This window comes from Pristis pectinata, chromosome 3, assembly GCF_009764475.1.
Source record: "Pristis pectinata isolate sPriPec2 chromosome 3, sPriPec2.1.pri, whole genome shotgun sequence".
Classification (NCBI taxonomy): Eukaryota; Metazoa; Chordata; class Chondrichthyes; order Rhinopristiformes; family Pristidae; genus Pristis; species Pristis pectinata.
Genome location: NC_067407.1, coordinates 129,992,340 through 130,006,415, shown reverse-complemented (window position 1 = coordinate 130,006,415; position 14,076 = coordinate 129,992,340). Strand labels below are relative to the sequence as shown.

Sequence of the window (14,076 nt, the reverse complement as noted above, 5' to 3'; positions counted from 1 at the left end):
GCTCACCTTTGTGCCATTAGCAAATTTAGCAAGCAAAGCTTTGGTGCCTTTGTCCAAGTCAATTATAAATTCCAAACAATTGAGGCTCCAGTAGCAATCCCTGTGCACACCACTCACATCATCTTGCCAATCAGAAAAAGACCCCTTTATACCCACTCTCTGCTTGGCACTACCCAGTACAAAGGAGCTCACTTGACTGGCACTATATCCACCTATCTTCCATTCACTCCCTGTATCAGAGTTTATTGTCATATGCACAGGTACATGTATGCACAGGTGTAATGAAAAACTTACTTGCAGTAGCATCACAGACACAGCATCATATAAGCAGCATTCACAAGAGAAACAAATTATACCCAATTTTTACAAGAAAACAAACAATTAGAACAAAAAAAAAGTCCATTTTACTGCAAAGTGATCAGAGTGGTCATAGTGTTGCTAAACTGCAGTGATTCAGGTTTTGCCAGTTGGTTCAAGAACTGAATGGTTGAAGGAAAGTAGCTGTTCTTGAACCTGGAGGTGTGGGACTTCAGGCTTCTGTACCTACTGCCTGATGTAGCTGTGAAAAGATGGCATGGCCCGGATGGTAGGGATCTTTGATGATAGATGTTGCCTTCTTGAGGCAGCACCTGCTGTAGATACGACCGATGGTGGAAAGGGATGTGCCTGTGAAGTATTGGGCAGAGTCCACTGCTCTCTGCAGCTTCAATGTTCCTGTGCATTTGAATTGCCATACCAGACAGGTCAGGATACTTTCAACAGTACATCTGTAGAAGTTTGTTAGTGTTCAGTGACAAGCAGAACCTCATTAACCTCCGAAGAAAGTAAAGAAACTGGCACGCCTTCCTTACGATTGCATCTATGTGCTGGGCCCAGGACAGGTCATCTGATAAGTTAACACCCAGGAATTTAAAGCTGCTGATTCTTGCCACTGCCGATCCCCCAATGTAGACTGACACACGTTCACCCTCCCTCTTCCTGAAGTCAACAATCAGCTATCTGCAAAATGAACTGCAGTTGCTCACTGAAGCTACTCGGACAGCACTTCCTTGATCTCTACCACCAAGAGGAACAAGAAACTAGGTGCATGGGAACACCAATACCAGCAGATTTCTCTCAGTATCACAAACTATCCTGACTTGGAAAGATATTGCTTTCCTTCATTGTTGCTAAATCCTATAACTCCCTATTAAACAGTACCATTAGAAATTTTACATATTTTCCCATGACCTAAAATGAGGTCATTTAGCTCACCCAGTCTATGCTAGCTCTCAGCACAGTCCCATCTACAATACTGTGTACAGTATTGGTACATTATTTAATTTCCTTTAACTTCCTAGTTAAGGAAGAACATTAATGCATTGTAAGTACTTCAGAGAAGTTTTAATAGACTAAATACCTGGAATAGGCATGTTGTCTTAGAAGAAAAGGTTGGACAGACTAGGTTTGTATCTGCTGGAATTTAGAAGAGCAGGAAGGAACTCAGTTGAGACATATAAAATCCTGACAGAATAGATTGACTTCAGGAAAGGGGGCGGTGTACATGCACCTGTCTACATCAATGGTGCTGAGGTCGAGAGGGTTGACAGCTTCAAGTTCCTGGGAGTGAACATCACCAACAACCTGTCCTGGACAAACCACGTGGATGCCATGGCCAAGAAAGCTCACCAGCACCTCTACTTCCTCAGGAGGCTAAAGAAATTTGGTTTGTCCCCTTTGACTCTCACCAACTTTTACTGATGCACCATAGAAAGCATCCTATCAGGATGTATCATGGCTTGGTATGGCAACTGCTCTGCCCAAGACCGCAAGAAGCTGCAGAGAGTTGTGGACACAGCCCAGCGCATCACGGACACCAGTCTCCCCTCCTTGGACTCTGTCTTTACCTCTCGTTGTCTTGGTGTAGCAGCCAGCATAATCAAAGACCCCAACCACCCGGGACATTCTCTCTTCTCTCCTCTTCCATCGGGTAGAAGATACAGGAGCCTTGAGGGCACGTATCACCAGACTTAAGGACAGCTTCTACCCCACTGTGATAAGACTATTGAACAGTTCCCTTATACAATGAGAATCTATGACCTATGACCTCATGACCTCACAATCTACCTTGTTGTGACCTTGCACCTTATTGCACTGCATTTTCTCTGTAGCTGTGACACTTTACTCTGTACTGTTATTGCTTTGTTCCTGTACTACATCAATGCACTCCATACTAACTGCACTGTGTAATGAATTGACCTGTAAGATCGGTTTGTAAGATAAGTTTTTCACTACCTCAGTACAAGCGACAATAATGAACCAATACCAATTGGGAGAGGATGAATCTACTTATCTCCCAGGAACCTATTCTCTGTTTCACACATGCCAACTCCTCCCTAGTTTTCCTACCACCCACCTACATTAGGGGAAGCCTTTGGGATGTGAAAGGAACTGGAGCATCCAAGGGATATAGTCACAGGGAGAATGTACAAACTCCATACAGAGCAGCAACAGAAGTCAAGATCAAACCCAGCTCACTAGAGCTGTGAGGCAGTAGCAACACCACTGTGCCACAATACTGCCCTATTAAAATAATGCAGCATTGCATGACAGCAGCTCAGGGTCATCTTAAACGGGTAATTGGGGATAGTCAATAAGTGCTGGCCTGCCCAGTTAACCTGCAACCCATAAAAGAAAAACAAACTAAAACAAATGAGTTTTAAATACCACCCATCCTGATAGCCTCCAATACAACCATCAAGGATGCAAGATCTGTCTTCCGGAGAGTGAACACAAGGAAAGCATCTGGCCCAGATGGCATCCCTGGCCACTTGCTCAAATCTTGTGCAGAAGTATTTGCAGACATATTTAACCTCGTTCTGCTTCAATCTCAGGTTCCCACCTGTTTTAAGAAGACCACCATCATCCTGGTACCGAAGAAAAGCAAGGTAACATGCCTCAACGACTACCGACCAGTGGCTCTGACATTGAACATCATGAAGTGCTTTGAGAGACTGGTCATGGAACGTGTTAACTCCAGCCTCCCAGACAATCTCATCCCAATGCAAGTCACCTATCACGGAAACAGGTCTACAGTGGACCACATCTCCCTGGTCCTACACTCAGCTCTGGAACATCTGGACAGTAAAGACACCTATGTTAGACTATTGTTTATTGACTACAGCTCTACCCTCAATGCCATAATTCCAAGCAAACACGTCACCAAACTCCGAGACCTGCGACTCAACATCTCCCTGTAATGGGATCCTTGACTTTCTGACCAACACATTGCAATCAGTGAGGATAGGCAGCAACACCTCCAGCACGATTATTCTCAACACTGGTGCCCCACAAGGCTGTGACCTCAGCCCTCTACTCTACTCCCTATGTACTCATGACTGCATGGCCAGATTCTGCTCTAACTCCATCTACAAGTTTGCAGATGATACCACAGTAGTAGGCCATATCTCGAATAACAATGAGTCAGAGTACAGGAAGGAGATAGAGAGCTTAGTGACATGGTGTCATGACAACAACCTTTCCCTCAATGTCAGCAAAACAAAAGAGCTGGTCATTGCCTTCAGGAAAGGGGGCAGTGTACATGCACCTGTCAACATCAATGGTGCTGAGGTCAAGAGCATCGAGAGCTTCAAGTTCCTGGGAGTGAACATCACCAATAGCCTGTCCTGGTCAAATCACGTAGATGCCATGGCCAAGAAAACTCACCAGCGCCTTTACTTCCTCACGAGGCTAAAGAAATTCGGTATGTTGCCTTTGACATTCACCAACTTTTATCAATGCACCATGTTACGGACTCAGTGAAAGTCCCTTTAAGATAGAGAGAGTGTGTGTATGTGTGTGTGGGGCGTGCTTACGTCAATAGAAGATAAAGGACGTAATGACATTGTTGAAGAGGTTAGAAGAAGAAGGAGAGAGAGAGAGAGAGAGAGAGAGAAGGGAGAGAGACACCAGCCTGCTTGTTTTCTCTATCGATGGATGAGAAACAATAACTGTGTTTGCCACTGAAATCCATGTATGGAAGTTGGAAGTAATCCGGTGGAGTTCACTTTGTTGCTGACTTGTAGAAGGAAACAGGTATTTGTGTGTGGACGACCACGATTCGGATGCTTTTCGGGGTGAGGAAGTCACTACCGAGTAAACGCTGGAGTGTCGTTTGGGTTCCATCATGGAACATTTGGATTTCGTATTTACTCTCTCTATGTTTTTCTACATCTACATCTTATCTTCAGACAACGGTGGTTGTTGAAGAAGCCCTTGCTCATGTTTCACCTTATGGCTTGCGGAACTGAACTTTAAGAACCATTCCGGAACTGGGAGTTTTGGACTTTGTCACACACACACACACACACACGACGAGTTTAGTTTTGGGGTTAACGTTCGAGGTTTAACATTTTTGAATTCTAACATACTAACATTTTTACTTTTATTTTACGTATTATCATAAGTAGTGATTAATAAAATAGTTTTTAACACTAAATCATGCTCAGTGTGTTTCTTTTGTTGCTGGTTCGTGACAACCATAGAAAGCATCCTATCTGGATTCATCACGGCTTGGTATAGCAACTGCTCTGCTCAGGACCGCAAGAAACTGCAGAGTTGTGGACACAGCCCAGCACATCACAGACACCAGCCTCCCCTCCTTGGACTCTGACTTTACCTCTCACTGTCTTGGTGAAGCAGCCAGCATAATCAAGGACCCCACCCACATGGGACATTCTCTCTTCTCTCCTCTCCCATCAGGTAGAAGATACAGGAGCCTGAGGACACATACCACCAGGCTCAAGGACAGCTTCTATCCCATTGTGATAAGACTATTGAACAGTTCCCTTATGCATTGAGATGGACTCTGACCTCATGATCTACCTTGTTGTGACCTTGCACCTTATTGTCTATCTGCATTTTCTCTGTAGCTGTGACATTTTACTCTGTACTGTTATTGTTTTTACCTGTACTACCTCAATGCACTCTGTACTAACTCAAGGTAACTGCACTGTGTAATGAATTAACCTGTACGATCAGTATGCAAGACAAGTTTTTTTTACACTGTACCGTGGTACAAGTGATAATAATAAACCAATACCAAATAGGAGCATTGGTGGTGGTGGGACCAGATACAGGTACTGAGGGCTTTGAACTACTTAAGAGGGTGGAGGATACAGGATTATTAGAACAGAAAAGATTGGAAATGACTGAAGCATAAAGAGAGTTTTATTTTCAGATAGCCTAAGGGCAAGGTTGGAAATGATGATGATGATGAGTTCTGCAAAGAAGGGAATACAAGGTCAAACACTGTGACCTTGTATTTGTGGTCAAATATAATGAATGGTGTGAACTAATGATCAGAATCAGCAACAGTGTGCATGAGCTATAACTTGCAAATGACACCAAGTTAGAATCTAGAGTAAATGGTGCATTTGGAAACAAAACAAATTGTAGAAGATAATAGAAGAACAAGTGACTGGCCAAAATTATAGCAAATGAAGTTTAACGCAAGGAAAGGCAGAAAAGGGACCATAATTTTAATATGGCTCGGCCACTCACAAGTGGAATCAGGAATGATTTTTTCCACAGAATAGCAAGTGGAAATTTGGAACTCTCTCTCTCTCTCTCTCTCTCTCTCAAAAAGCTGCTGGAAGAATGGAAATTTAAGAGTGCAAGCAATAATTTTTGTTAATAAACCAGGAAATACTTCAATACCAGCACTTATAGAGAGGGAAAAAAGTTAATGCTAAAAGTAGATGGGCTTTCAACACAAAAAAAACTTTGTTAGTTGTGGGTGTTAATGGACGTAGATCAAAAAGCAAGTAAATTAAATTGAGCTACAAGTCAAACAGATTTAAATGAATCACAAAGCAGTCAAATCTGTTGCAACGGCAGTTTATACAATGTTTAACTGCAACTCAGTTGAAAGTAATATAATAGGCAAGCAGCTTGACAGTAAAGAGACTTGAAGGTAATGGGAAATAGAAGGAAGAAAGCAGCAAAAGCAGCTGAGAGAACTCCTTGCACCTGCTTTTGCAGGAAAGAGTGTAGTGAGGGAAGATTATGACTAATGAATGGAAGTATTAAACAAGCTAAAGTTTTTTTTAGAAAAACTCATTATCATGGAGTAAACTGTGGTTGGGTTTAGTACAGATCAAAAACCTGAAAAAGAACTTGATGTGATCCAGTCAGATGGTTAAACCTGTTTTATGCCAGATCAAAAGTGCACAAGGGAAATGATTCCTTTTATATAAATTGTTATGATCTAGATTGCAATGCCTAAAAATGTGGCGAAAACACACTCAAATGGTAAATTTTAAAGAGAATTGGAAACATTGAAAAGGGAAAGTGCATAGGAAGAGAACTTACAGAGCTTTTACAGAGAACTGACATGGACATAATGATTCAAATACCATATTTACCTATGCTACATGATTCCATAAGCTCTGCACTGTCATGAGGAAAGGAAAATGAAATCAATCTAGATGGAAGGGTGCAATTGTTTTGCTCAGAAACAGAACAGCATAAGTTCATGTTGCTCAATGATCAAGCAGATCAAGAATTGAGTACTAAAGGTGTTCAAAGGCAAGTTAGTTGAGAGTTCAAAAGCAACTTCAAATAGGAATTGGGACTGGAAACTAGTAGAGAGTAAAGAACAGAAAAAGACAAGATTAAATAGATGCCATGAAGGATGAGTGTTTTTTGGCAAGAGCTACTCAGGTAGATAACAAGGGTTCATTCAGATATCAAAAATGCAAATTGCCATTCTAAATTAGTACAATTTCCAACGCTGGGTGAAAAAAAATGTCAGATAGCATTTGTGGAAAGAGAAATGGTCAATGTTTCAAGTCTGCAATGTCTATTTTTTTAAAAAAAGCATTTTCTTCATTTTAACTCGTTCAAACAGAAACATCAACATATTACTCCCTGTAGTGAGACACGGCCAATCTGTAAGAGCACAGCCAATCTCAAAGGAGTTTATGTTTGTTGAGAGTTCTACCTCCTTCATGTTTGTAAGCAGAGGGAGGTATCAAAATGTTTACCTCCTCTAAAGACAGCACTTTTAATATATTACTGTGGTATTTTCCCAGAGCGCTTCCCAACCAAACCCGACTGTAATTTGAATATATAATTTGCCCAACCACTCTGTAATTCAGAAATTCCAGAAAACTAGCAAACTTTTAACTCTCAATAGTAGACAGTTCGACGCTAAACCAGTACACAAAAATGTTGTTTAAATCATTAACTTCAATGCCACATCTATCCACAAAGTTTGTTTAATTCACGGTGTAATCTGTCAACAAGGGTTCCCTCGGCCTTTGCTGTCTACGCCTCTAACCGACGTCTGTGCTGCACTCGAACCCGATCACATCACTCACCTCGTAAACCTTTCAGATACGTGTCTAAATCTTCTTCGACATCAGATTCACAGGAGGGCTTCATGTGGGCTGAAAGAAGAAGAAAAGGCTGAAAATACCTTCCCACCTCAAGAACATTTAGCTTGAGGGGCTCAGAATTTGGTTTAACTGCAGCGCTGCTGACAGGACGCCGCCCCTGGACCAATCAGCGCCGATTCAAATTACACTTTCGGCTTCCTTCACCATAGAGACATCAGGTTCAGGACAGGGCGGCCGCGCCGCAATGAATCCTGGGAAATGACGTTTAACTGTCCGAGTTACCTGCTGCCAATGCAGCATATGAAACTACAACTCCCAGAAGACCCTGCGCAGAAGACGGGCTGCGCAGTTTTCTACCCCGTTGTTCATTCTCCCGACTCCTACCGTTGGCGGCGTGACGTCCCTTGCCCGTTCCTCTATGGTGGGAGGTGGCGTCAATCAGGGGTGGCGCCCCGCCCACTGGCGGCCCTGCGGCGTTTTGGGCCGGGCGCATGCGTGGGTCGGGCTCCCTCCTTCTGGTCGAGTCTCCACTATGTGGAATAATAACGTTATTGCCGAGCAACGGGCACGGTTGATGATGTTTGCCTGAGTCTGGGCTGGGTGGCTGCTTTGCTAGGGTGAGTCGGCTTTACTGATTTACGAAGGTAATGAAGGGCAGGTTGGGCGCGCCCACTGGAGTGGGTGGCACAGTTTGAAGTGGAATGGAATGGAATAGCGGTGCTAACGGTTGTGTGTGAAATGCTGCCGTTCGCCGGCGTTGGGGGTGGGGAGCTGATGTCTGCCTGGGAAGCGGCGGCCGGCTGACTTTTATTTTCGTCTTATTATTGTCGACGTATGTACTTTCCATCTGCATCCCAATGCAATGGGTTGGGGGGGGGGGCGGGGAGGAGAGGTGGTTTGGGTTCAAATGGTAGTCCGTTACTTGAAGGAACGGCCGTGTTATTAATGGCCCGGCTGCTTGCGCCCACAACATATTCTGTTTGCACGCTGGAGATGTGTAGATCACGTTTATGCAGCTAGTCTAATTAATTTAACATAAAAGCAAGCCCGATTTTATGTTTTTTTTCTTTGCATTGACCTTCCCTACCCCCTTTCCTCAAGTTTATTGTTACAAGTTTTTAATTAAGCTTTAGTAAATTTGAATTATTTTATCATTTAACACGTCAAATGAACAAATACAACCGGCACATTATCATTGTATTTTTTTCCACTCCCTAAACAAAAGGGGTTGTAACACAGCGTTGCAACTGAGGATTTGCACCGATTTATTTAGTTTTTAAATTTATTGGCGGCATATGTTGTGCATAGAAACATTAGATTTTCTGTTAACAGATGCGATCAGTGATCCTTTCATTCGAAACCGTTGGGAGATTGCTCGAAAGAATACAGTACTGCACAGATCACAGATATCATTGGCAACTATTAGCACATTGCTGGCAGTCTGCCAGCAGTAGTAGGAGCATGGCAATCTTAGAACAGATTTTTCATGAATTCCCATTTTGAAACGTTGAGTTATGCTGATCGAATCATATCTTTTTATCCCTTGGAAAAATATTATGCACATTGGATTTATAAAATTCATCAGATACGTTTTCACAGGAAATGTTTCCTTTTCCTGTACATTCCCTTTCCCGCTGAGGAGTTGGGTCACATGAAACTGGCTGGATTCTTTCCTTTTTGGCTTTCACTTAAGCACGCCTGTGTGTCTTCTCTCGAAGCATTCTGAAGGAGGTTGGGCTCAATTCATTTGAGTCGGATATTTTCCGTATTTTTGACAGTGAAACAATGGAGCATTGTTTGTGCTTTATAAAAGGAATGGGGAAGGAAAAAAGTTAGTTGTCCTAAAACTTGGTTACTTTTCTCACAAAATAACACTATAATGACTTAATAAGACCTCCGACTGGGACAAAAATACTTTGAACTGTCAACGAGAATGGATTTCCAGCAATGCCTAAAACTTTGTATTGGCCCCTGTGTGGCCTTGTGCTCTGGCAATTTAGTCAGATAACTAGTATTGCTAGTTGGTTTGTTCTGCTTGAATCAAGAGATTTAGGAAAAGCTGGTAAATCATAAATCAAAACGCCCATTTCTGTTGGAATCAGAACGTGAAATATATACCTATCAATAACAAAAGATGTTGGTTATTAGAGCATTACAACTTTTTTTCCTCTATCCTGGTCATTTCAGATTATTCAGGTACAGTTGTAAAAGGCTGTTGACTTGAAACATTAACTCTGTTTCTCTTTTTACAGATGCTGCCTGTTGTGCATTTCCAGCACATTTTTTCTGATTTTTCAGCATCTGCACTATTTTTCTTCTATACAGCATTAATAGTAACAGATTGAAACTTAATGTTGGGATTTGAGATTCTTGCACCTGAGGGGTCCAAGACTATAAAATACCTTGGTAGAACCTCGGATTAACTAGGTGGAATTGTACAGCTTTGTCATGTACATGGTAGAAATGGGTTTGATGCCATTCATTTGCTTTAGATTCATACAGCATGGAAACCGGCCCTTCGTCCCACTTTGTCCATTCCAGCTGTAAACTTATCTATACTAATTTTCCAGCAATGAGTTCATAGCCTTCTACACTGTGACATTTTTGTCTAAATGCACCACAACTGTTATCAGACTAACTGCCTCGGTGTGTTTCACATATTAACCACCTTGGTGAAAAAAATTCTTCCTCAGGTCTCCTCTTATCCTTTACCTTAAAACTACTCTCTCAGGTTACAGACACCTGTGCAGAGGGGAAAACTTTCTCACTATCTACCCCATCTATGCCCCCTCATTTTGTATAGCTCCGCCCACCCGCCCGGCTGTCTCCCCTCCAAGGAAAACAAATCCCAGCCTATCCATTCTCTCATAATTGAACCGCTCCATCGCAGCTAACATTCTGGTCAATCTTCTCAGCCAGAGCTACTCACTGTATCTCCATCTGTTTTATAAAGCAGTACAATAATTTCCATGCTATTGTACTCTGTGCACCGTCTATGAAGGCGTACGTCCTGTATGCTGCCTTAATCACCTTTTCTTTCTATCTATCTCACCACCTTAGCAATATCGTTCTATAGCTGAAGACTGCCCTCATCATTGACAACACCATCAATCTTAGTATCATCTGCAGACTTGTTTATCATACCTCCTACATTCACATCTTGCATATAACAAGCACCATGTGTCCTAGTGGCAAGTGTTACAGGCATCTAATGGCAAAAGCAACTCCCGACCATCATTCTCTGCCTCTAATTCACCAGTTTTGGATCCAGTTCTCCAAATTGCCCAGCTTTCTTTGGTTCTTTTGAACCAGTTTCCCGAATAGCACCTTGTCAAAGCCCTTATTGAAGTCCATGCAAACTAAATCAACTGCACTATCCTCCTCAAAATTCAATCAAAGTAGCCAGAAAGTATTTTCCCTTAACAAAGCGACTTTGATGATCTTTGATCAGTCCTTGTTTCCCTAAGTGCAAATTTAATCTTGTTCTTCAGAATTTTTCCCCATTAATTTACCTTTCACTGATATTGACCTAGCCAGCCTGTAATTACATGGGTTATTCCTGCTGCCCTGATTAAATAAAGGTGCCATATTCACTCTCCTCCAGTCATCTGACATTTCTTCGGAGGCAGGAGGAGATTTGACATCTCATCCCTCCTTTTCAGTGGTAATTTGTTCTAGAGTTTCACTGTCTCCTCCCTAAATTCTCCAACTACAATATCCTTCTCATTAGTGAATACAGGTGAGAAGTATTCATTATATCTATTCAAGATGTCCATGTCCTCTGGCTTCATGCACCAATTGCCTCTTTGGTCCCGAATGGACCCTACTCTTTCCCTAGTTCCCTCTTACTTCCAGTGTTATTTCCTGCTTCTCTCCATGCCCTCCTTGTTACTCCATGTACTGTTTTCCCCCTCTTCCCCACACACATTCTGTACCCCTATATGGCCTCTCTGTTTTCAGTTCTCTCTAAACCTGGCAAAAGCCACTCCCCCCCCCCCCCCCCCCACTTTATCCAACTCTTGACATCAGCATTGCTTGGACTTGTTGGCCTTTCAATATTACAGGCACAGCTTGTCCCTGAATACACACTCCTCCAACATTGAATGATTCACACTGATTGCTTGTAGACCTAAACCAGGAAATAGCGGCTCCCAGTATGCTTTTGCCAGGTCTTGTCTTATTGAAATCATCCTCTTTCCCCCCCCCCCCCCCCCCCCAAATTCAGGGTCTTAATTTCCAGCATATTCTTGTCCTTCTCTCCAATGACCTTAACACTTAAAAAGTTGTGATCACTTTCTTTGAAATCCTTTCCCATTGACGTTCCCTGCACTTGCTCAGCTACATTCCCAAGATTAGATCCAGTAGGATATCTACGATCTGCTCAACCAGCTCTGCTGGGGGCACTTTAAAAATTCTGCCACATCTAAGCCTTTCACACTAAGGTGATTGCATTTAACATTTGGGAAGTTAAAATCCCTTAATACTATAATCTTGTTATTTTTACACTTCTCTGCTTTGCCTACATATCTGCTCAATGTCCTGCTGATTGTTTGGAGGCCTGCAGTATACCCCAAGCAAAGTGATTGCTCCCTTTTTGTTTTGTGTATTTGGCCTTATTTAAAGAAACTTCTAGAATATCCTCTTTCCTACAGTAGTTGTGCAATCCTTGATTAATTTTGCAATACCACCTTTTGCATCCCCCTGTTATACCTGAGGAATCTGTAACCTGAATTGTTGAGTTGCCAGTCCTGCCTATCCATGTTATTTGACAGCAACAATACAATATTCTCATGTGTTAATCAATGCCCTCAGTTCATTTGCCTTGCTTGTCAGACTCCTTGCACTAAAATGGATTCCATCCAGCCTTGCATTTCTCCCATGTGTCTTGTCAAAAAACACATGTGCTCTGCCTGCTAGACTGATTATATTATTGCTATTCCCTCTATTATTCTTATTACTCCTATTACATTGAATTCATCCATTGATCAAACTGACGACTTTTTAAGTCTGGGATCTATCTAAAAGCTGGGGTTTTAATTTTCAGTTTTGGTTTTCAGTATCACAAGCCAAGAAAAATTGATCCACAAAGGGGCAAAATCAGTGTTATGGAGCGATGAGGACCAAGTGGATGAGAAGTTTAATTTGGTGGCATTAGGGTAAGGGAGGTTGCCAGCTGATTAGGACCTGGAATGGAACAGTTGTAATGAGTTGAAGTTTATAAATACCTGAGGAAACATAACTGTAGCCATTATATGGTCTCCTCATTATCTACACAGACAATATGTGGTATCTTCAGATGGAATGTTTGATTAGAAATGATGTAAAAACGATTCCCTGCTTCCATCATTGGTGGCTGCCAGGCTTCAGTTCTGTAGAGATCCCTGGAATCTTGCAGCAATGATACCATCCAACTGATAAAACCCAATGACATTAAAGAATTCTCACAGAAATCAAATGAGAAAGAAACCTCTTAAGCAATTTAATTAAGATTGGAACATTCAGTTAAGGCAGAGGATGAAATGTTTTTAATTAACCTTTCAGAAAATAAGAAATTTAAAATACATTATTTTGCAATGTGTGAATGTGCAACATATGAAAAATTATTTTGTTAGGACTGGGGAGTTTGCTGAACAGTAATTATGACTTGGCACACCATCTTAAAAAATCATTTAGACTTCATGCAAACAAATAATAATTTTAGGGTATTTTACAGTGAGACCAGATTGTGGATATTTTTGTCATCATTATTGGTTAATCTGGACCAATTAAGCCATGGTCCAAATAACTAAAAAAATTCAGCAGCAATTTTCAGTGTGTTGAATGACAGAAATATTACAACCTTAAGTAGGTGGGCATGGATTGGGTTACATTGAGGGTATTAGAAAAAAATATGTACCTCAAATTACATTGGATAAAATGTATTAAAGGGATAATATTCAATTTTATAATGCCTTTATTAACCTCAAAATGCCTTGTAGTGATTCACCATTAAATAAATACTTTTGAGAAGTAATTAAGCTGTTGGGATATTTGGTTATTAATTTGGATACAGAACGTATCAGATGATCTCTTGAGTTTTTTTTGAAGAATATCTCTTGCCCTGGATATGGGGTGAAATTCCCTGCTCACTTTCAAATGATGCTGTGGGATTTTGTGTTCACTTGAAAAGGCGGGTATGGTTTTGGTTTAACATTATGCCTGGAAAAACATCACTTCCAGCGGTATTCTTGGAATTGCACTGAAGTGTCAGTTCAAATTTTATGTTGAAGTGTCTGGAGTGAAGCTCGAACCCTTTCCCTTGCAATTGTATTATCAAGAACCAAAGCTCACCTCGTTCACTGCTTATTCTGTTCCTTGTTATATCTTTCATCTTGAAATAAAAACAAATGCTCATTGTCGAGTTTTTGGCGGTATACTTGAGCCAATCTCTAAGGACACCTTTATAGTCAGAAGTTCTGAAGAACCATCCTGTGGAATTGAGTTTTATGCAGTTCAATTGAATTATGAAAGGAAATAATAATTTTAATAATAACCTTTTAGTGACATTATCTTCCAACATAGTATGAGTATTTTGGTTGTGGATTCTGAGGTTTCTAAATGTGACTTTCATACATAATGCAAGCCATTTTTAATCTACGATAGCAATTTTAAAAACATACTTTTGTGTGATGTCAGCCCATAACAAAATGAATAATAT

The 14,076-nt window shown here is 41.3% G+C and overlaps 2 protein-coding genes across 12 annotated transcripts in view; one reads left to right on the top strand and one right to left on the bottom strand.

The window, feature by feature from the left end:
• sdccag8 (SHH signaling and ciliogenesis regulator sdccag8) overlaps nt 1-7,595 on the bottom strand; it is a 312,707-nt gene extending 305,112 nt beyond the window's left edge. The window contains exon 1 of one of the 2 annotated variants that reach the window (XM_052013084.1): nt 7,362-7,595. In XM_052013084.1, the coding sequence (XP_051869044.1) occupies nt 7,362-7,425 (64 nt within the window). In that variant the 5' untranslated portion in view covers nt 7,426-7,595. The remainder of the gene's footprint in view (nt 1-7,361) is intronic. The other variant, XM_052013083.1, reaches the window with a different exon arrangement.
• Nucleotides 7,596-7,879: 284 nt separating this feature from the next.
• Nucleotides 7,880-14,076, top strand: part of cep170aa (centrosomal protein 170Aa) — a 133,784-nt gene continuing 127,587 nt past the window's right edge. For 6 of the 10 annotated variants that reach the window (XM_052012336.1, XM_052012332.1, XM_052012337.1 and 3 more), the window contains exon 1: nt 8,039-8,211. The gene's annotated coding sequence lies outside the window, so the exon portion shown is untranslated. Of the gene's footprint in view, nt 7,997-8,038; nt 8,212-14,076 lie in introns of those variants that run through there. The other 4 variants (XM_052012338.1, XM_052012339.1, XM_052012331.1 and 1 more) reach the window with 1 other exon arrangement.